The sequence below is a fragment of the Pavona decussata genome, unplaced genomic scaffold (genome assembly GCF_977016875.1).
Source record: "Pavona decussata unplaced genomic scaffold, jaPavDecu1.1 SCAFFOLD_16, whole genome shotgun sequence".
NCBI lineage: Eukaryota > Metazoa > Cnidaria > Anthozoa > Scleractinia > Agariciidae > Pavona > Pavona decussata.
The window spans coordinates 2820897-2845000 of NW_028145439.1; the positions used below are offsets into that span (position 1 = coordinate 2820897).

The 24104-nt window shown below is 37.6% G+C and overlaps 2 protein-coding genes across 2 annotated transcripts in view; both read left to right on the plus strand.

The window, feature by feature from the left end:
- The first annotated feature begins 1145 nt into the window (after positions 1-1145).
- On the plus strand, positions 1146-19641 carry LOC146487338 (uncharacterized). The gene is made up of 13 exons (XM_085087214.1): positions 1146-1501; positions 6037-6202; positions 6817-6994; positions 7848-8047; positions 9004-9055; positions 9677-9897; positions 10496-10614; positions 10956-10986; positions 12477-12513; positions 13102-13210; positions 13590-13647; positions 13939-13996; positions 15547-19641. Exons 1-13 carry the CDS (start codon positions 1497-1499, stop codon positions 15576-15578), a joined length of 1266 nt encoding a protein of 421 aa, XP_084943340.1. The 5' UTR covers positions 1146-1496; the 3' UTR covers positions 15579-19641.
- Positions 19642-21893: 2252 nt separating this feature from the next.
- The window catches only part of LOC146487339 (26S proteasome regulatory subunit 4), a 26408-nt gene continuing 24197 nt past the window's right edge, over positions 21894-24104 (plus strand). The window contains exons 1-3 of the mRNA XM_085087199.1: positions 21894-21979; positions 22690-22743; positions 23505-23601. Coding sequence (XP_084943325.1) covers positions 21977-21979; positions 22690-22743; positions 23505-23601 — 154 coding nt within the window. The 5' untranslated portion in view covers positions 21894-21976. The remainder of the gene's footprint in view (positions 21980-22689; positions 22744-23504; positions 23602-24104) is intronic.

The window sequence follows — 24104 nt, forward strand, 5'->3', positions numbered from 1 at the left end:
TAGAGTAGTCTCCTTCTCAGTCGTCGTTTAAGCTCGTCACGCAACGCACTCCCCCCCCCCCCCACCTCCCCTCGTGTCTTGCGTGACGAACCCAAACGACGGCTGCGAAGGAGATTACCATTAGAGGGGGTCACTGTAAACAGTTTCTTTCTCTCAAAATTCAAGGAGCTAATCACTTCTGGATATTGGATTACCACACGCGAGCCTATTCCATGGTCGTAACGTTACTTTACATTTCCTCCCTCGCTCCAGTCTCTCCAGTTTTTCCAGTCAAAGACTTAGAGTTGTTACATGATTTGCAACAAACCGGGTTGCATAGAAGACTAGGTGGGTGTCATATCAAACAACTTATTTATATTTCGGTTGAATTTATACGTTCTTGACTCTACACTGTATGAAAGTAAAATTCTAAGCTTTCGACTCTGCAATCTACATCAGAGCCCACAAGCCGACCCTAAATAGAGATGGGTGGGGGGGGGGGGGGGAGATACAACCTTCCAGCGATCTGGACAAGGCTGGTCAGGTCACATGTCACGTGAACCGTTTCGAAACGAGCTATAACAGTGTTGATCAAAAAACGTTTTTTAATTTACTGGTTTTTAATTAAGCTTTAATTTGTGTTTTAAGTTGAAGCCTATTAACTCAGTGTTTCGGTGTTGTACAGTAATACTACAGTAAAGCATTGAAAAGTTATTTTAATGGTATTTTACAATAAAGTTATCGTACGGTAGTTATAAATGGGAATTTCAGCGGCACATCCACAGAGTGAATGTTGGTTTTTGTGGAGGGAGGAAAACCGGAGAACCCGGAGATATAAAGATATAAAAATGGAGGAATAAACTTATTGTTCAACAACAATTCACCAATTTTCTGGAGTTTCTGTGAAAGTGTTTTTAAAATCAAAACAAGGAAATCTAGAGGGGGGCTTTTATTCCAGGCGGGCTTATAATCGGATGCATTTGTTGGCTTACAGGTAGGTAGGCCTAAAACCGGGGAGGGAGGGAGGTTAGCGGCAGCTTACGGTATATTAGCCTCCCACGCAGACGTTCCTGCTTGACGAACCCCTAAGAACGTCTGCGTGGGAGGCTAACGGCTTCCTCATATCGGCCGAGTGGAAGACTGGGGTGAGTCTTGGATGACGTCATATGGCGGCAATGGCGGCGGCGTGAGGTGGGCATATCCGGTTGAACACAACAGGCAGGCGAAACACAATTTTAGCTTCCTTGATGCCCAACTTTAGGAATTAATCAGCGAACTGGTCCTCTGTTGAATGTTTATTCATCGTTGTTGTTAATCAGGGAACGTGGAAGGAATCTCTGTCCATTGTAATCGAGATACAGTTTATTTTGTTCAAAGAAGACTGTGGGTGCGGTGAATTGAGTTTCAACTTCGCGAGTTTCTACTCATTGAAGGGTTTTTGGCATTGGAGTCGTTTGCTTGAACAGTGGACCGCCGAATTGCCTTGCAACAATTACTGCTGATTGTCATTTTCCAATATGAAGTAAGATTGCATATTTTATTGCCTGTGATCTGCTTTCACTTGACATGACAGACAATACGAGGCCGAACATTCCGAATGAAAGTAGACGGCATTTTCTTCGAACCACTCACAATTCTACTTCTCGTAACTTGTATACGTCTGATTTGCGATTCCCATTGCTTTGTTATTTGTTAAATCGATCGTTGTTATTTTGAATTCAAAACATAAAATATTGCGACATTCTTTTGGAAATTGATGGATCTTTTTTAGTGTATTTCGGCATCGGTATGCTGGTAATGCGGTACCTCAAACTAATGTAAGAAAACACATATAATCTTAAATTTGAAGTGGAAGATTGCATTGCCTTGGGCAATATTTCTATAAACCTGTATAAACGGTAAAAGGATTGATTTGATAGGGAGTTTCGAGGAAGTAATTTTGAAATGTTTTCACCCGATGTCTGTTTATTTTGCCAGGATTAAGTGACAGGATTACAGTTTTCTTATGAGATCAACTTAGTCGATCCTTTGCACTTTCAGACGTCCATTCAATTGGCAGAATGAAAACATAACTTTGAAGCATGCAGCTGATGAATTGTGTAACTGTTAATCATTCAATAGAAGTTGATGTAATTTATTTTTCGAGCGTCTCCCAGTTCTTGGCGTGGGACTACACTGAAATTGCACTGAATATTTTTCATTTGTACAGAAAAGGACATGGTTGTTTTCCTGTTTTCGTCTATAAATATGAAGGGAGTTATTTCAGTTGTTGGGTTTCATTTCGCCGAGATCTTGTAATCTATATTTTATAAACTTGTCAGTTTGTTTTGAGGGAGTCTTTTGGTGTTATCGGTTGAGGAAGAAGGACTTTGTAAACATTAACAATTTCATACCTTGCAGCTTAATTTGTCCTCTCGAATGTAATCGTCGCAAAAATGTTATAAAATAACCTGCATCGATTTTTCTTTACTTCAATTACAACATAGCGAAAAGATAATTTGCTCTTTTCTGGGGATGCCTAGAATCTTACGAATTTCTTTCACTTTTTTATAAGCTTTAATTATACTGTGACACTGCAGCGTATAAGCTTGATTTTCCTTTCCACAACTCATGTAACCTTTAACCTTGTGCTTCAAACACAACAGAATCAAAGCTATATGAAAGAGAATATCTTTTTAGGCCAGTTAGTCAATCAGATTATACATTAGCAGTTTTATCCAGGGCAAATGAATTCGTGACTATTATGAATCGAAGCATATAATAATTATTTGTCAAGTTGCACTGAATCTAACAGTCTGCAATAGCGGTCAACGTTTTGAGCGAATCTAGTTACGTGTAGAATACATTTGAGACAATCGGCTTTTTCAGATACATTTGACAAAATTATTATTAAAATTGTGTGTTGTCACGGCAAGTAAGCTCGATCTGTACTGTTCTGTAGGTTTTGTTCTTGTTTTTCCTCATTCTCATTTTGAATTCTTTGCATAAGGATCTCAAGGAATTTGATTATGTCGAGACAGGTCGAACGGAATTGTTTTCTTTTCATTCCATACATTGGATATGAAAAGCCCTGTATTGCTATGTAAATAAGCAGTTCTTAACAAAGGAATCCATTCTTTGACAATATTGTTGTCTGATTTGAAAACAGAGAACTGAGTTGATGCCAAAGCAAATATTTCTATTGGCAAAGTGACTTGCAAAATATAATGTATAACTTTAGAACTACACTGTATTTAGCAAATTCTTTATTGCACCACCAAAAAGATTCAGCGGTGTAGCGTGAAATATTTAGTGATATTTTCCACTACACAGAGGAAATCTATTGTTCAAAGGTGTTAATAGGGAGAATAGCAATTCTGCAACCCAACTAACATGATTATAATATTAAGTAACTGAGCATTTTGAGATGCATATAATTCAGGCAAATTATCATGAGCCTCTTATAATACCAACATGACCCAGATTGGTTGTGAAACAATTGCATCTGTAAACAGAGGTGAAAAAATATGTTAAATGCCATATATTCGAGCTAACAAATTTGATAATGTAGCAGTTACGTACATGGAAGTAGTTGTAAGCATTTATCTTTTCATCTTCTACACTCCACCCCAGTTGGTGTGATAGCTCATTTGATACCAAAGCAAATGGTTCTATTAGCATAGTGACTTGTAAAATATAATGTTTAACTAACAGTACTATTTAGCAAACTCTTTTTAGTGCCTCCATAAAGATTCAGACGTGCAGTGCAAAATGTATTAATAGTAATATTTTCCACAACACCGAAGAAATCTGTTGTCAAAATCAAAATGCTCATTTGGTACTTGTAGAGCATCGACCAGCATCGCCCCAGTATTGCAGAGGTCACAGGTTTGAATTCTGTTAATGCCTGAATTTTTTCAGGCTTTCTTTTCACAATGAAAGTAATGTACAAAATGTGTCTTCTGTTAATAATTCAGGAAGATTTTCAGTTTGAAAATCTGAAATTGTTAACCTTGTTAAAATTGAAAGTGAAATAATTATTGTGAAAATGGTTAACATGTATATGACAGAATTTTTTTTAGACTTGCAGTTTCTCAATTCCTCAGCTGTTTGATCCTTAGTATTCCACAATCTCATTCGTATTTTCATCCACACAGTTTTCTTCATCTGCACACAAAAAGCAAGTTAGGAATAGAGAAATCATGAGACTAGCATTCCTGTACAGTGCATATTTGAGGTCACAACTCTACTATCTCCAGTCTCCCGTCTTTCATGGTTTTGTACCCAACTGGAAGTAAAATTTGACACTTTTATATGCCTCAAACACAAAGAAGAAAAATTGATAATTTTTTTTTTTATTTTCATATGAGAACAACATGAAGATTTATACAAGCAAATAAAACATTCTGTCATACAATAGTCATACACTTTAACCTTGTAAGTCCTAACAGTGATCATCCAATTTCTCCTCACAATATCAGTGATTATCAAACATTCAAGTCATGAGATGAAGGAAATGATCACTTAAGACTAATTCTATTGATTTTTAAACAAATGCAGCTCCTACTAGTACCTTAAGAAACAGTGAGGAGAATATACTTTTTGATATTTGGCCAGGCCTGGCCAGGCCACAGCTTAAACAAAACTTACATGTTAGTAACTGCATTTGATTGCTAACTTTAAGAGAATATTTATGATTTATCTTTTGGAGAGTGTGGAGATTTGTGGTAGAACATTTTTATGCAGCTCCCCTCCCCGATTCTAAACCTAAGATCTCTTAGCCCCACCGTTCCCCTCCCAATATTACAGATTTAGTTGCAATGCCACCCCAGTTCCAATTTGCACTACATGTGGTGTCTGCCATTGGAGCTATGATCTTTATCTCACAAGCTAAGGCTGAATGACTAACAAATAGGTTGAGTATGTTAAACACAAGGTGGCATTCATAAAAAAAAATTTGAACACTTTTATTTGTACAAATTATACATGCATGTCAATGATGTATTATTCTAGAAAGTGACACAGGCATACTCGGAAAAAAAAATCAGAGTGCTCCTATCAGGAGTTGAACCTAAGACCTTCCGATTACTAGTTTGGATGCTCAGCCACTGAGCTACAGGAGACTCTGGGAGCTAAGGCCATTAAACTAGGTTCATGGGACAAATATCCTGCATACTGCTAGGATTTAAATGTCAAACGTGTGGTGAAAGTGTGTTGAAATTTTCAATCGGCCTGCTCCCTATATTAAGCCCCCCACCCCGCTTTACCTGCTTGTGAGACTTCAAATTAATGTGCATCATAGCATGTATTTAACAATTATCCTGGGAAATTGCACAGAATATCTCTTGATACTTAGCTGACGAGGCTGTCAGCTGAGCTGGCTAAAATCAAGGGATATTCCACAAGATTAAGCAGGATAATTGTTTTGTTAAATTCAACACATTGATAACAAAGCAATTTTATTGCAGAAAAGCAGGAGACAATCTTTATTTTGCCATTTTTCTCCCTGACACAAAATTACGTATATCGCAGGATATCTGTTGACTACTGATGACAAATATTCAGTGCACCGTGACCATATTTGGGCAGTGTTACAATGTGTTGAATAATGGTAATGGTAATGCATTTATATACCGCATTTTCTATTCATATATATATTCAAATGCGGTTTACATCAGCATATGTCCATTAGCGACCTCATCCTACCCACCCAACCCTTGAAATCATGAAACAGCACAAAGACCAGACCAGCACACCGGGAACTCCATGCCCTACTCTTTGCGATTAGTGTCTGGGTTCTTTAACATCCCACAGGGTTATGAACATTGAAGTGTTGTGAGATGGGGCCTACGGTTTATCCTCCTTATCCGAGAAGACTAGAAAGTCTAACCATTTGCAGATGTCATTACAAAGGCAGCACTTTCTCCTCAGTTATTCAAAGACCCTGAGTGGTGGTCCGGCCGGGGTTTGAACCCAGGACCTCCCGCACGGTGGTCCGATGCTCAATCAACTGAGCTAACCGGTCGGTGGAATAATAAGTTATGTGATGATTACCAATCTTGTTCTTCATCTCTGCAGTGAACAATCTATCGCCCAGTCACGGGCATCTGTAATGCTCTACAACAATGAAAGGAAAGAATGGGAACACTCTGGTGGCTCTTCTGGAATCTCCAGAGTCCATGTGTATCATCATCCTGTCAATAACACATACAGAATAGTTGGAAGAAAAGTTCAAGATCACACGGTATGTGAGCAAGTGTTGTAAATATGCTTCCTTGCTCATGATATGTTTGTAACAGTTTTTAAGAAACGTAAGACAAGTTCTGCGGAGGGAATATGAATTGCGTGAATAAACTTCTTGCATTTTACTAGCATTAGCGTTATTCATGTTGTTTGTCATTACTACTAATTTAAATTACGTAAATCGTTATATCAATTTTTAAGTTTTGTAAATTAGTATTGAAAAACCCCTAGTAGAACATATATTGATCAAGTATTGTATTGTATGCTTGTCTCAAAAATGTCTTGAAAATTTGACATTGCAAAAGGAACAAGTCAGTAATTTATCAGCACAAACTTTCAGCAAATTATAGTTCAAATGGATAAAATTAAATATGGTGAATATCACTCTCCTAAAATTGCAAAATTAAAATTGTATCAAAAATTTGCTTTTAATTATTCCTGAACTAATACTGAGTCAGACTTACAAATAACTTTGGATACCTTACTTAGACACAGAGACAGCCAGTCAGGAAAATATAAAGATATTTATTAAATATTATTTTGTCTAGAAAGAAAATCTTTAATTCTGAGTTGACAAATGAGCCAAGGTTTTATTTAATATTTATTTATTGACAGGTGGTTATAAACTGCGCATTGGCAAAAGGATTAAAGTACAATGAAGCCACACCAACATTTCACCAATGGAGAGACAATAGACAGGTTTATGGTTTGAATTTTCCAAGCAAAGACGATGCCCAAATCTTCGGACAGGCAGTTCATACTGCTTTGGATAACCTCAGAAGTGGGATGTCGGGTGGGTGATTAGCAAGCTGGTAAAATTGACTCCAATAATATTGAAGAGCTTGGTATATAACCGACCTTAAAGGGGAAGTATCAGGAAAATTTGATGTCATTTCAAAACCCCAAAATGTTTGTCTGACAACAGGAACCAAAAAATAATGTCTAGTTTAGTCATAAATATTATTATCACTCCAGTGCAATAAACCTGTCGATTAGTGCCTCTGGCCAGAGACAGAGTAGGTTGGAATGGATTGAAACTTGAAATGTTAGGCTAATGTTTTTCAAGTTTTCGTATTTTTGTTTCCAAAATGGGCTAGAACAGAGTACGAGTTGTTCCTGTCAAGAATTGAGTTGATTTCTCTCCTCTCATTGTTGTAGAATTATTTTGTAGCAAAGTGAAGATCTTATTTCACCATTTTTAACAAAGGTAAAAAACCCCATGATACTTCCCCTTTTAGTGCATGTTATATCGCTTTTAGTTGTTTTAGCTCAGATTCACTGGCTTTCTTGCATGTGGGCTTTAATTCCGCCAGGAAATGTTGCTCCAATGTTTTTTTATCCGATGCTTTGTGCTTTGTTTTGCGATAATAATGGAAGTCTTGCCCATAATTGTCTGTTATAATTTCAAATGGAGAGTAAAGAAATTGATAAAACATTGGGGCAATGTTTCCTGAAGGAGTTGAAGGCCCCATGCGAAAAGCAAGGAAATCTGAGCTAAAACAACAGCAAGATGTTGACTTGAAGGAATTTGAATATTTCAAGGACAAATCTTGCATTATTTTAAATAATTATGCCCTTCTTGCACAAACCCTATCAGGTTCATGTTAGTAGTCCTTGTAAGCTATTTTCTTTGTTATAATTCTCAGCCTCAATCCCACAACAACAGCAGCAGCCGCAGCAGTTTGTGCCATCATCCCACATGAGCAATGGCAGAGGTAACGAGCCTGAGGAGATGCCGGCACATCATGACGGTTATGACCATCATTCTCGAGGAAGGGTGCCCTCCGCTGGTCCAGACAGATCCCACCACAATCAGTATGATCCAAGAGAGAGAGAAAGCCCTAGTGTAAGTTACAGTTTGTAGCGGTGCATGCGAAAGTGTACATGTAATAATAATTATTACTACTAACAGTAACTCCTACATATAATTGAAGGGTTTTATGTGAAAGTATCTTATGCAACTTTTTTGCCTTGCAATTGAAGGGGTGTGTGGAATAAGGCCCTAAGTGACTTTTAATGTTAGGACAAATTCTCCTTTGTTTCACAAGCGAATACAAGGGAATTTGGAAGGAGAATCTAGCAATTTATCAGAAGTCACTGAGGGCTTTTTTCCAGGCACCCCTTCGATTGAAATTGCCCCAGGTAAGCTCAAATTTGTCACAGAGACTGGTTTTCACATGAGAAACTTGGATGTATACTGTGTTTACTGTAGGTTTTGAACAAAGCGCTAGGTGAACAAGAAATTAACCTATTAGTTTTGTTTAAATTGCAAGCGACCTTTAGGCTAACACAAACAAGGTAGCAACACTTACCTGATTTCTTTCATTTATTTACGACCACAGATACTTAAGCTTGAGTTGTTTCAGTTCTTTAAACAAACGAAGTCTGTGAAACATTGGTTCCTCTTTCATGTAGATTGCTTGCATTTTGAGGAAAAGTAATAATCTAATTATTAATAATTATTGAAGGGATGCATGGAACAAGGCCCTAAGTGACTTTTGATGTAATGTCAAATTATTCTTTCATTTACCAAGTAAATACAAGGGAATTTGAAAGGAGAATCTATCAATTTATCACAAGTCACTTAGGGCTTTTCTCCATGCATCCCTTCAATTGCCCTTAGATGGAACCCTGAGGGGTTCCAGGAGAAAGAGCGGGATGCCCAAAGCAGTCCTGGAGGCACAAAGTGAGAACATGTATTAAAGAATGTTTCTAAAGATGCTTCTTTTGTAAGGACATTTCATATTTGTACATGTATATTTAGCTTTAAATTGTCTGAAATCTGAATTGCTCTTTTTATAGTCGAGTACGGTTTCCTTGTCAACCTCACCTGGACCACAACCAATCATACCAAGTGAGTAAATTTTGTTTTGTAATCATTACAAGCTTGCAGAATCAATAGAATCAATCATGCTCTTTTGAGCAGGTACTAAATTAGCTTGCCAGCAAACAATAGTATGTTTCCCTGCACTCACCCCCCTCCCCCCCCCCCTTTCATGAAGCACCCTTGGTGTAAACTGGTACAGCCTGTTGTTTTTCTTTAAAATTGTCTAACCCAGAGGACCCAACTCTCTGTACTGTTTTCCATGAATGCTCTCATAACTAGAAACTCCATTGCAAATTATAATTGTCTGGCAATGTTCCTTATTTCATAAGAGGTTTTTATCTGTATCTCGAAGGGGAGTTCACCTTAATAGGTGTTTTTCCTTTCTATACAGCACAGTATTTTTATATCTATAATTTAAAGTAACCCATGGTTCTAACAGTTAATTGTGATAAATAATAATGATGATGATGATGGTGATGATAATGATAATAATAATTATAAATTTATAATACTTATTATAATAATATTAATTGTTGTAGTTTTTGTCTCTGGGACGAGGTGAAATGTCCATAGTAAAGATGTGTCAACATCTGATTTGTCACTCAACAAGTTCTTACAAATGACCTTCCTTGATGATTAATTTTAAAGGTGTACCAGCCGCTCCTCCTGTTCCAGCAGCTCCAGCACCACCACCTGCTCCACCAGCTCCTCCAGCTCCTCCTGCTCCACCTGCAGCACCACCTCTTCCAGGAGGGGGAGGAGGAGGACCTCCTGCACCCCCAGCACCCCCTCCACCTCCAGCAGTAAGTGGGGGAGGTGGTTCATTGGCTGAACAGATTGCCGCAGCAAAGCTTAAGAAGCAATCCAAGGTGAGGTAACCATATGTCTGCAAAAAAATTGTTGAAAGTCATTTTTTTCTAATTTGATGTTCATGGTACAGATGTTGTGATTCAAAATGTTTTTGGTTTAAACATTTTTGAATTAGTTTGATTTTTATTTCCCTTTGTCTTGGATTATAGTTATGCTGCACAAAGGAAAATCAAAATTAAACTCTGGTTTAAAACATTTTAAACCACAACATGGATGTCCTTTCACAAAGCTGTCAGTATGTCACTGTTTTAGCCAGTAGATGGCTGGTTCTAGTACAGGACATTAAATTTTAAACTCAAATGAAGTGATAAAGTTCAACCATTTTCAGTATTCAGTCCTTTTGCCAGTTGTATGTGGCAGAACAGTCATCTTTGTTTTTCCTTTGGCTCAAGATTGTTATCAGTTTTTCGTAAATTTACTTTATAATTTACAATTTGTCACAGAGAAAATAGAAAGACGGCAACCTATTTTTTTTTTCTGGAAAGGGTTTTCTCAAAAAGGTTGGGAAAAGGTGACTTTAAAATAAAATTGAGCTTGGAGCCATGAACAGTTGCTAGAGCTATAACCTTGTTTGGTCTGACACTGATCATTTTGCAGGCCGATAATGATAATCCTGGTCCAAGAACTGACAGAGCTAATTCAGCTAGTCGTGGTGGCAAGGCTATTGGAGGAGGAATGGGCATGATGGAAGAGATGGCCAGGAAGCTTGCGGCTAGGTGTGTTTCATGTTACCCTTACCCCTTTGTATACTTTAGCTCAAGAAATCCTTATACCCCTTTTGGGCGGAGCCTCCCCAATAAATATAGTCCATTCTAGGGAGTATCCCACATTTCCCCCCCCCCCCCCTCTACTCCAGGCCCCTCTTAAACTATATTCATCTGTTAAAGTCCAGGGCTGAGTTGCTGGAAGCATGGTTAGCGCTAACCATTGGTTAAGAGGTATTAAAACCTATAGGTTGTCATGGTATTTAACCCGGGTTAGCGCTAACCATGCTTCGAGCAACTGGGCCCACGACTGAAAATTAATATATTTTTTTTAACCATTTCTTTCCTGATAGAAAAGCAAAAGAAGAGGGAAGAGAAGTTGAGGTAAGATTTGTCGTCTCTCTCTTTTTTTCCCACATGGGTACTTACAAAGTGAAGTTAGTCCCCTTGGAAATAAAAGCTCCTCACCCCCCCCCCCCCCCCCCAAAAAAAAAAAATAAACCCTAGTGTGCTCATCTTAATGGTTAAATTCTCATGACTTTTTGAAATTTATATTTATTTTTGTCGGTACTCTTACCGCAGAGCATGTTTTACTTGTTTTAAATGCAAAACCTTTTTCGTCTTCTTATATTTTTGTCAATATTTATCAGTTTTTAGTGGTCCTAATTAGCTTCCTTTAGCTTAATCCAAAAGGCATTTAAATAAAGTTGTTGCTGCTCCTGCTGCTGATGATGATGATGATGATGAGCCCCACCCCCCACCCCCTCGCAAAAGAAAAAAACAACCAATGACAACAAATGGAGACAAAAGCACCCTTCAGTCCTTCAGCCCCCAGTTGTTCAAAGAGGGGATAATTTTATCCACTGGATAATTCGCTATCCGGCAGATTAAAATGTGTGCAAGATTTTCCCAACAGCAGTATAATTTGTGGATAGAGTAGAAGCCTATGTCAAATCTAAGTATACGATTATGTGCAAGCTTGCCAAAAGTGTTAGTTGGAGTACATTTGCTCTGTTCGATAGTGACTTATCGAGTGGATAAAGTTATCCGCTTTTTGAACAACTTGGGCCTGGTTGTTGTAAGCTGGGTTTATTTTCAATCCCAACCAATTTTGGAATAAAAATTCTCGCCAAGATTAAGCCCACCCTCCCCCCCCCCCCCCCTTCCCCCACCTCGCAAAAAATAATAATACAAATAACAATAAAGACAACCACAAAAATAACAACAAGCCCTTCCTGAAAATAATTTCCCTCATTATTATGGTGAATGTGTGATGGTCGAGCAGATGTCTTACCAGACTTTAAATTATTCTGCATAGATCTGATGATTATGTGTCTTTTTGATTTACTAGACTGAAAAAATCTTTTTTTTTTCTCTTTGCATAATTTATTGCCTCAAGCATTATCATTCTTTTGGAATGTTGTAAGAAGATTTTATTTTTAGTTAATTTTACTCAGCGATGCAACTAATACAAGTCACGTTATTGAAAATGTACTGGGTATAGAATTTAGCATCCTGTGTTTGGACCATTACAAGGAAAGTAAACATTTGAGTAGCTTTCTTGGCTAATTATGATTATTGCAATCACTTAGTTATTTTACTACAAACTTTTTAAAGTAGTTTCACTGCAAACATTTTAATCTACCACTGGAACACTTTTGAAAAAAAATTGATGACTTAAAATGTTAACTTTATAACTATTATGAAAAAAAATTCATGTATCCTGGGACTCATTCCTTGAAAACAGCCCCCCTAAAAGTCCCTTTTTGGGACGTTCAGGTTCCTCGCAACCAATTTCTAGAGCAAAGCCTGATTTTTCATTTAATTGTTTGTTTTTGTTTTTAATAAATTAAAATTGTGTTTTTTCACTTCAGCCTGTGAAGGAAGAAGCTGAAACAAAACCAGTCTCTGGTAAGTTTCCCTAATCCCAGCCCATTTAATAAAGCTTTGGTTAGAAGACTAAAATTCCCACACTTAGCCTCATGGAAATCATTCCAGAGGTTAAGAAGTTGTAAATTGTAAATTGTACTTTCCAGAAAATATCCATATCCTCTCACCCCCACAGAAGAAATTAAAAATTCGGGGGGGGGGGGGGGGGGGTCTCAAGAGCCAAAAAATTGAGAGAAAAAGTGAATTTTGGAATTTTTACAGAGGGGTTTGTGGTGGAGGTGGGGGGGGGGGGGGTGGTCTTAGAAAAGCAAGGGTACTACTTAGTTGAAAACAATGTGATGTTTTATTACATGAAAGAATGACCCCGGCAGTTGAAAAACTTGGCTCAACATCTAATGTTGATGGCTTTCCCCTCAGCTCCATGTTGCACCAAACAATTTTTTTTATGTAAATCAGTCCAAACAATCAGTTCCTATTAACTTGTTTTAGTTTTGCCAGTCATTGTTGTCAACATTATTTGGTGGGGGGGGGGGAGGGCAGTGCTAAGTGTTCCTTCAGATGTGCCTATACAGTTAAATATGGACGTTCAGTTACCTCTCTTTTTTTCAGCTGGTCGCACCAGTGTCAGCGCTGCACCAGCAGCTCCTCCATTTGGAAGCAACAATGTTAAAACTAACTTCTTGTCGTCGCCCAAACCAGCAAGTAATGGAGCGGTCAGGTACGAACACAATAGTGTACAAAGAAAGAGTTTCACTGCTTAAATAAAGAAATGTTTGTTTGAGTGTAGACTCATTGCCCTAGCTAGTAGTTATGTGAAACTTTTAGTCAGAAGTCCAGAAGTTCAGCCTGGCCCATTCCCCCTTTCATAACTTCACAAGCAATAAAAGCTATGATGATTAGACTCAGAGAATAAGTAGTACATAACTGTCATGTACATGGAAAGATGTTTGGAACCTTTGAGACCATTGCATGCTTCAAGGAAACCTTCATCTTGCAGTACCATATCATCACTGTATTGACTTACGACACAGGTCAACATAGCAGTCTTTTTGTCAGTTTAATTGTGTATATAAAATATCATATTAACTTTTTTGCAGGAAAAGCAGCAAGAGTGAATCACCATTAAGCAATGATCAGTTGGAAGAATTAAAATCGGTAAAGAATGTTATTTTGTTAGAATGTTTCTTTTGTTGAAAGCTGCTTTATTAATACAGTGGGTTTGAACAAAGAGAATTTCCAAATTTCGGTTTGATTTCAGTATAGAAGATGTGCATGAAAACCACTTGACCATTACTTATGGCTTTCGTCTTAATGTCAAAATTTTATTTTACTTAAGGGGAGGTATCACTGCATGTGTATAAAACTGACAACCTTTTGACTGGCTAACAATCTTGTGGATTGTTTTAGTTTCAAGCTCTCTTCTTTACAAACTGTTTTCTTTTACAGGAGTTACTTGCTGAATTTAGACAAGAATTGGATGTGGTAAAAAAAGAAATAATTGAAGGTATGTCTAGAAAAACCGTAAAAAAAATCAGAATTATTTTCCCATTCCTTATCTTTAACATTTGCCATAATTTTAGTATTTAGAGTGAACTTAGTGAAGGAATAAACGGTTTAATGACCAACTTTAACAAGTTAGTAAGTACCCGTAAGTAAGTAAGTTACAAATAAGCTTTTTTTAACCAGGGTGGCCCATTCAGATTCATGTCTGTTATCCAGAGGGGCCCTGGTAATAAAATGTGACAGTTAAGATGCAAATATGTATAAAAAAAACCAAACATGCAATTAATATTTTTTTTAAGTCAGACTTAACAGTGTTGATAAGATAATAGTAAAACTGGACTGTTAAGCTGTTGTTAATGATGTTCTAACTATTCTTGCTGAATTTACAATAAACTAGAATTTTAATGACTATGATGATGGTGATGACGATTGTGTAATGATTATCATACAGTTATATGTCAAGTATTGTTTTAAAAATTAAATATTATTGTTAAGAGCGGTTTTGATGATAAAAAAAATAGTAAAACTGGACTGTTATGCTGTTGGTAATGAAGTTCTAAGTATTCTTGCTGACTTAACAATAAACTAGAACGTTAATGACTATGATGATGGTGATGGCGATTGTGCAATGATTATGATACAGTTATATGTCAAGTATTGTTTTAAAAATTAAATATTATTGTTTAGAGCGGTTTTCAATTGAGTGTCGTAAAACCAAAACCAAAGTAATTGTTCTGGTCATTCACAACAGACGTAAACAACACAATGAGCCAATCAGAAATCAAAGCAAATACATGTAACTGGCGCCAAGTGCGGGAAAACATGTGCAAGCAAGGCACAATAATGGTTTTGGTTTTACATCTTATTGGTTGAGAAAGTGGTGCGAGTTTTATCAACCAATCACAGAGCGTAGTAATGCAGTTCAAAGCAAAAATGCAATTTTTTTTTTACTTTCAATACTCAAATGAAAACTGCTCTTACTAATGTTTTAATAAATTACTATTTCTTAGGGGAAAATGGTACATGTATTTCTGGCAGTTGAGTTTACAAATAAGGCAGAAATAAATATTTTGTCGGCACAAGATACAACAATGCCTGGGCCTTAAGCCCGAGCATTATGGGTAATGATGCACTGGTATATAGGAAGGAGTATAGCACGTGATATCCATCAAGGCCTCAGAACCAACCGTTTACCTTCGGCTGATGCCAAATTTATTTTAATTTGAATATTTATTTTGTTTGAACTGCAAAGCCTTAAAGAATGGGCTGCTAACTGCTTAGAGATTGGGCCATGGTTCCTACCCAGATTTTTTGGACTCCATCTACCATAGTTGTGTCTTTGTGAGCGGTTGCCCAGCTCTGTTAATCCCGACTTGTCAGTGTTGTATACCTTTTATTTAATGTGAAAGGTATTGATTGTATATCAGGATTGTATATGGTATGTATGCCTCGGGTTCTCGGCAGGCTCTCGAAAATAAACTTATTTGGTGTACACTACTGTGTTATTTTTTGTGTGGTGGAGATAAAATAACACCTTTCTTTATGTTGCAGCTGTGAAACAGGAAATCTCACGACTTCGGTGAATCATTGTCCAACCATGACCGGACGCAATTAAATAAGGGGAATTCCTCTGATAAATGGCATGAAGTAAGATGTTAATTGATCATGTGGACATCAAAAATGTATCAAGGATAAAAATATCAGAACCACACGCTGGTGCACAGTTGGCCAAAGGTGAAATATTTTTCCCTCTCGTACCAAAATATTCTTGACTGACATTTTTTCGCAGGTGTGTGAAAACAGATTTATTACACTGTAAATGATGATTAAAGATAGTATAAATCTAATTAAAATAATGCATAGCCAATGTCTTGGTTTAATTGCGTGGCTGTGTCAAATAAACAATCTAGAACCAGTTCTAGTGTCTATGGTGATTTGGGAATGACATCGATACTCTTAGATATGGCCTACTTCTGCAGTGTGCAAATTTGAAGCCAATTTGCAGATCTTTATACTTGTTCCAAGCTCTTTTCATTTAGAGTGGTTTTCAAGTGAGTGTTATAAAACCAAATTAACCAAAGATATTACATGTACTCTGGCCAATCAGAACACATGCAAACAGGGCAATGAGCCATTCAGAATTCAAAGCTAATACGTAATTATAACCTGGGCCAAGCATGGGAAAGTGCATGTAAGCAAGTGACTGTTGGTTTGGCATCTCATTGGTTGAAAAGCTGGCGTGAATTTTTGCAAACCAATCATAGAGTGCAGTTAAACAAAACCAAACAAATACAAAGAACTTTCAACACTCGATTGAAAACTGCCATTTCAGATTTAAATACATTTGAAGTGAGAGAAATTTTGGATGTGAAACTGTTGTACAGTAGAATCCCGCTAACTCAAACTATTTTTTGTTTCCTTTGGGAGTTTGAGTGAGCGGGCTTCTACTTCAATCTCCACCTCACTTCATGCTTGTTAATTAATAACAAAAGCGATGAACTTTTGGCAAGTCTAGGAACTTGAGCATGTTCTTTTTACTCAATCTCAGTCAAGAAACTTTGTTTTCAATTGATCAAAAATCTCTAATAGACATGTTATTATAGTTTAGTTTGTGCCTTATTAGTACATTCTAGCAGAAAAACCACAAGTTAGTTCATCTCTGGTGTGTATAAATGAACAGATTATTGTTAATACTACTAGTTACTATTTAAATTGTTACAACTTTTAATCTTCAGTGTTATCTATGAAATGCTACAAGCAAACCTTGCTAGTTAGACTTGCACTGATCTTAAGGTTTATACATATGATGCAAGCATAAGGCTAACGAGATTAAGTGCATGCTATTAAGCTGTAAACAAGCTCAGGCCACAATGTATGCCCTTTGAACACTGAAAGCAATAAGGATTGAAAACGATTATGATTTGACGATGACAATGAGGGTGATGACGATGATGATGATGATGATGATGATGATGATGATGATGATGATGATGGTGATGATGATGATGATGATGATGATCATGATCATGATGATGATCATGATCATGACGATGACAAGCTCAGGTCTATCTAACGTTACAAGGTTCGGTGCCTTTAAAATTTTGTTTTCTCATCCCTGATGAGTTCAGTGCAGTGCTAGATGCACTTCTCTTTGCTTGTTCCCATGCTTTGCCTTATACGTTTGCCCAGTTCAGTGTGTTGCTAGGTGCTGTTTTCTTGTACCCATGCTTGGCCTTTTGCTTCTGCTTTAGCTGAAAGGCCTTGACTCAGATATGGTGAAACATTGCACTTAACAAAGGATCAGTGGTACATATCTTGTTAACTTCATCATCAAGTTTTGGGGTTCAATATGTACTGAGCAGAATGCTGCAGCTAGTGTCCACACCTTAAGTACTAGTATAAAAAAAGAAAGGAAGGTCCTCTTTTCTTGTGCTTACAACTAGTATTGATAAAAGATTAGGGAGTGCATTCGTTCAGATCTCGATTCCAGGCTTTCTCTTCTTTGCCAAGATGGTGATGATGTCATCTGCCCCTGCAAAATCTGGGGGGATACCAGATCCATTCACTCATGGCAATCAACGTTGTTCCATCTATCTCGATTCCAATTTGTATTAGAAGTGCGTTCTTTCTACTTCGGAATGCAATAATAATATTTTATGTTCGTGCTTGTACTTACGCTTGTGTTGTATGTGTAAACCTGGCTCAACCAGCAATTTGTCCTGATTTCTGTTTTAATAACTGTGAACATTTTTAGAGTAATAATGTCAGTATAAGGGTTATCACCATTTTATTCCAATTAACTGGGGAAAATGATTGGTTTGTGATGTTGCCTTTTATTGTTTGTTTGTTTGTTTTTGTTTTTTTTTTGCATGACATGTACCCTTAGTTCAGATCCGTATTAGCCATAGAAAATCCCCATCCCTAACCTTTATTGAACATCCCTGAATTATGTACAATTCGTTATTGAGTTCAATTTTGTCATGGGGGTCCCCAAATGCTTTATATTTTATCCTATCAACAGTTGTCCAGGAATCTTATGTTTTTTTTGTCTCAGCAGTCACCGATGATACACGTCCTTAATCACTTCATTCAAGTTGGAAAATTTGTCTTCATAGATTATGACTTACCAAAACTAAACTTTGGCCAACTTGCATGAAGTGTGCTCTGGGGAACGTGTAATGAACTATTGGTTGCTGTTGTTTTGCTATGAAATAGGAATCAATTTTAGATGATAATGAATGATTACTGATAATTAACAATAGACCATCCTGCGAAATCGCGCAGAATGTCACCTGATACTTAGCCGACGAGGCCATAGGCCGAGCTGGCTGAAATGTTTGGATATTTTGCAAGACTGAGCAGGATAATTGTTTTATTATTCAACAAAATGATAACAAAGCACAGTTTTATTACAGAAAAGCTGGAGATGATCTTTATTTGCCATTTTTCTCCTTGACACACGGGATGACATATATCGCAGGATATCTGTCGACTACAGTCGACCAATATTTGGTGCACCATGACCATATTAGGGCAGTGTTTCAGTGTGTTGAATAATAATGCATGATAATTGCTATTCCAGGTGTCCCTAACCTCGTGCCATGCGCATATTTAATAACATGCAGAATTATACCTGGTTCACTCGGTCATACAGACAAAAAATCATTTCATGTCACTGTTATACATTACTTTATATAATGTACAGGCAACATATTGGCATGTTATTACGTCGTTGTTTCTGGTGTTAACCAGGCATTAATAATTATTGTCATAATCATGCACTCACACGCAATGCTTATTTACTGAGGTGCTGTTTTTGTGGGTAGAGAAAACAAATTAAAGAAAGGTAATACGGCTACTTTCAGGTTAGAAATGTTTTGTTACTCAAGAAGACACAAGGAATTTGGTGGGCATACGTTCTCTCGCGTTTTCAAAATGGGCTACTGGATGGAAAAATAAGTCCTCGCTGGGTAATTTCTCTTGCAGCTTGTCTTGCAATTTCGTTGCGCCTTAAGTTGCACGGATCGTTGCCTGGTGTAACATGCCCTCCGCTGAAATGAACATGCCTCGCAACGTTTTTGTTACAGTCACCGTTGCACGAAGTAGAACAGACTTCTACTTTTTGCAACGATTGCGGCAACAAGTTCATTTCAGGGCTGTGTTACACTAGGCAACGATTAGCGCAACTTGTGTCGCAACAAGATTGCGAGACAAATTGCAAGAAAAATTGGCTAGTGTAACAGCGCCCTACTCCATTCCGTAATCGGAGTACCTGACATCTCGTCTTGCAAAATGAGACACGCCTTTACCAAAACGGGAAAATTAAAGAAATACTTGCTAGTTTTGTGATATCCCTTTGCATTATTTTTGTGTTCAACACAATCTTGATTATTACGGAATTATTTTTCTCTTTTGGACGATTAAATGGGAATATACTCCCAGTAAGTAATCACGCTTGTGTAGTTAGCAATTCTAGTTGTTTTCTTATTCTTCCTCTTACAAGTTTTTAATTAGGGTAAAGCATCATGGTTGAAGTTTGTTCAACATACTGATATCGAGCATGTAATCATAATTCAGCTATTTCATCGTTACATAGGGACAAAACAATTGATAGCAAAATTGTAAAATAAAACGTGTTTAAATTTGTTTTCTTGGAGTTTGGAGTGTTTTGGTGCGGTATAAGGCCATCCCCCTCTTTTCTCCGTTTTTTCCCACATCCATCATCGGAGACCCAGGGACTGTCAGTCGGGGGCGCATGAAGTGGCGCGACGAAAGTTTTCGGTTCTTGAAAACTTTCGTCGCGCCATTTCCCCCGCCCCCGACTGACAGTCCCTGGGTCTCCGATGATGTCCGACATTCAATTCAATACAATTCAATTCAATTCGTTTATTTTGCCATTAACCAAAAAATACAACATAAATACATTATAGACGACACACAATATTCTCACTATTACAGTGTTCATACTTAACTATTTACAATATTAAATGTGTTAAAGGCTAGGAAGCCTATATAGAAGCCGGGGGCTTATTAACTATAGGCTTCCTAGAACTATAGGATAAACCGTAGAAGTTAAGGGTACTGACATCCAACCATCCAGATCTTGGCAGTTTCCGACCCAAACAAAAAGCAATTTTCATAGTATACATACAGGAAGAGGAAGTAGGCTCACTAAATTTAGTGAATGTTATGCCGCTAGCACTAAGGACACAAATGATGGATCAGAGAATTAAGGCGGGGGTCTACATGGTAGCCATTTTCACGCTGCTTAAAATCGGTTCGGCTCTCGTTCGCGTTTCAAGCAATACAAAAACCCTATGCTCATTACACAAATCAATGTTTTGGGGTGTTCTGTAAATTTTTGGGTGATTTTTAGGTATATTTGGGAGGAGATAGTTTTTCTCAAAAGAGTAGTAAAATTAAGAGAAAAAAGAAATATTGAAGATTTAGTGAAGTTTTAAAATTAGAATTTGTAGTTAATAATTAATAGACGGATACCAAGTTAGTCCACTAGCAACGTGGGCCCAGTTGCTCAAAGCATGGTTGGCGCTAACCCGGATTAAATACCTTAACAACCTATAGGTTTTAATACCTCTTAACCAATGGTTAGCGCTAACCATGCTTCGAGCAACTCAGCCCAGGGGTGCTCCTGCGTGGGTATCAACTGTCTGTTAGTGTTTCAAAAATCATTTTCTTTCTTCAATCCCTTCCTTCAACCTCTGAAAATTCCATCCAAATTCAGGTGTACCCCCACCTTATTATCTCTGCAGTGTATTAACCCATGAATTTCCCACTGAGCCCTAGTAAGGAAATAGGAGATCGCATGAGACAATGAAAAAAATCTTTGATCTGGACCGGAATGAACTGAACACCTTTATTTTAGCACGATGAAATCAATCAGCAGAGTTGGTGGGGTCATGCATTGAAACAAATATTACAAATACGTAATCGAACCCACGACCTCAGCATTTGATCTTCCATTGCCCTACCGACTAAGCTAGAGCAAGTCGTGGGTGACAATGCCATTGCCGCAATTGATGAAGCAGACGACCACTTAGAGAACGAGTTCGACACGGACAGCGAGCAGGAAGACTAGCCGAGACTAGAAGAAGAACAACAACCACCACAACGGCTCTTTTCAGAACCACCAAATCTATAAAAGTCAATAACCAACAACAAGTGTCTTTTTCTTGTGTTTTTTAAACTGTAAGTTCTTCTCAAATTGTGATCTTAAGATTTTGTTACGTGAAAATACTTGGCTATATGACGCACCCCAATTTTAGCACTAACTTGCCACCCAAAGACAGATTTTTTTTTGAAAAAACCGTGCGCCTTATGACCGAATAACTACGGTACCACCATTGAATGGTGGTAATTGCGGCAATGTGAATGTGAATGGTACAAGTGAATGTTGTGCCGCTGGCATTTAATAAGGACACAAATGATGGATCAGACAGAGACACCATTATTGCCCCACGGCTTACCTCCGTCTGGCGTCGTAACTCAGTCGGAAGAGCGATCAAATCCGGAGGTCGGGGGTTCGATTCTCGTCCAGCTCAAAGAGTGTTTTTTTTTTTATTTTGCCTCGTGCAAATCATAGGTCCGGCCTGAGGACCCTGAGGGGAATAATGGAAACTGGGATTTTTTTTTTTTCTTTCTTTCTTTTTTCTTGACTGGAGGGGATTTGAGCCACTGGTTTGTGACTAACTTAGTTGACCACAAAACTGGGACGAAACGACAAAGCTTATGGCTAAATTTAATTAATTTGGACAAAGCGCTGCTCAGTTTAAAAAAAAAAAAGAAAAGAAGAGAATGTGAGACCCGCGGTTCAGCTGGGATGAGGTTGCCCGCCGTTTTTTAAAAGGAGGAAAACTGGGTACGAAAAGTGTGAGTCAGCACCACAATGCGCATGACTCAATGCGTTAAACGAGCCTGCGGTCGATCTGGCGAGCAACATTGAAGAATTTGAAAAAATTGAAGAATGGTGAGTGAATTTTTCTGTCTTATTCGTTGTTATTCTCGGTATTTGTTCATCTTAGGATGCTTTAAAGGATCTATGTTACCTAACTGAGTCGGAGTTTTACAGTCTTTTCTCCAAAACTGGCTAGGGCTTCGACGTGATCGTGATGTACGCATGTATGAAGCTGCCATCGTGTTGAATTGTCTGTCATGATCAAAAACTTTTATATTCCTTTGTCGTGTGAGACAAAACTTATTTTGCCGTTATGTACCATCTGTTACTCAATTTTGCGCATTTTAAATTTAACGTGTACCAGTCTTAACTTTGTTAACTTCAATAAGATATATGACGATATATAACACAGATAAACGTAACATCATTGAAAGCTAAAGACGGAAGCTTTTTTGAAGGTTAAGTTTACATGTAAGCTAAAATCGATTTTGCATGACTAAGTGCCATGTGAAGTGACAAAATCTTGAGGTACTTTTGGCTTGTATATTTTGTCTGAAAGCTGTTGTTGGTTTTTAGTCAACTTCGTAAGACAAAGAAAACAAGGACAGAGTAGAGAAAAGTAACATATGCACGATCAGAGCCAGGGCTTGGTTACCTTAGTTTGTGACATCTTTACTGGGCGAGAGAACATTAACAGGCTTAATTTCTCCAGATGCAGAGTAGATTAGGTCTGATTTTTCTGGTGTGCTGTTGAGCTAAATGTGCAATATTTTTTCACACAGGGTCAGAATCAGTCTGGCAGTGGGGGCCCTGGAGGTGACAAGAAGGGGGACAAGGTAATGGATAGATAGATAGTTTATTATTCAAAAACCTTGCAGCCACAGGCTGAATTACATCTGATTTACAATAAAAGTTATAAGAATGAATCACAATACTAAGCTAAAAAACTATAAATCAAGAATTTAAAAATATAAAAAAACCAAAATATATAATTAAGAGAACAATATTACATCATTGCTTTATGGACATAGTGATAGATAAAACTGTTGCGAGTACGGATGGTGTGGAGGCGCTGTGTAGTAAGAGAGTGCCTATTCCTTAAATTAACTCCGCGCTCTTTCTTGGGAGGCAGTAAGCTCTACAGCTTGTGCGAAGGATTAGACAGGATGGAATTAAGAGCTTATCACATAAGAACTTGTGGCGCTCATGTAAGGGTACTAGACCAGTCGAATTAAAAGCAACTCATTGTATGAACAATTTGGATGGATAATGAGCAAAGGTTGCCTAAATTAGGAATAACTGCAGAATACCCAAAGGTGTACCCATCAAACAGCTTGATACACAGCTACCTCGGCATTCTTCTTTACACGTATGCTTGTTCCTTTTTTCATGTTTTAAGAACAATACAGTTAGGCATGCACCAGTATGCTTTCCAGGCTGTGTGGCTACATGGCTATATGACTACATGTGAACTGCTATACAGCTACAGGGCAACATGGTTATGTCGTGAAGATGCAAAGCCACTGTTTTCTACGTTATCATACGTTTGGTAATAGTATTCAAATATTTTTGTCGTTTTTATTTGTCAAATTGTTAGGATAAGAAAAAGAAGTATGAGCCACCAATCCCTACCAGAGTAGGAAAGAAACAGAAAAAATCCAAAGGTCCTGATGCTGCCAATAAGTTACCTCAAGGTAAGGGATGAGTATTATATAAATGGAGGAAAGAGTTGATTGTAAAGAATGACTATAGACTCACCTGAAAGCTGTTGGGCATTAATTCCTTGTATTGGATCCAGTTACATTTTGAATTTTTCATTCTTCATGTGATATATCAAACACGAGGGAGAGTGTTTCATCAGATATCCAAACACTGAGAAGTAGGTTGAAAAAACGAGGCGCAGCCGAGTTTTTTTAAACGACTTCGAGGTGTTTGGATATCTCATGAAACACACTTTCGAGTATTTGATATGGCTTCTCAAATGATCGATAATTCTTGGAGAGATTCAAGGCTAAAGTTGGCAAAATTTTATGGTAATTAGGATCACATATCCAAACCACGGTTACGGTTACCATAGTGATTTTCTTTGTTTTCTCTTGATGAATTATTAATGAGTTTGAGAAGTAAATATCAAACATGAGAAAGTGTTTTTCTGTCATCAGAATGAAAACTTATTAACAACCCTTTTGTATGCTTC

What these genes read in the sequence shown, in the direction of transcription:
- LOC146487338 (XM_085087214.1), top strand. An exon ending in AGCTTAAGAAGCAATCCAAG is followed by an intron (nt 9,898 to 10,495) that starts GTGAGGTAACCA and finishes ATCATTTTGCAG; the next exon opens with GCCGATAATGATAATCCTGG. An exon ending in TGAAACAAAACCAGTCTCTG is followed by an intron (nt 12,514 to 13,101) that starts GTAAGTTTCCCT and finishes TCTTTTTTTCAG; the next exon opens with CTGGTCGCACCAGTGTCAGC.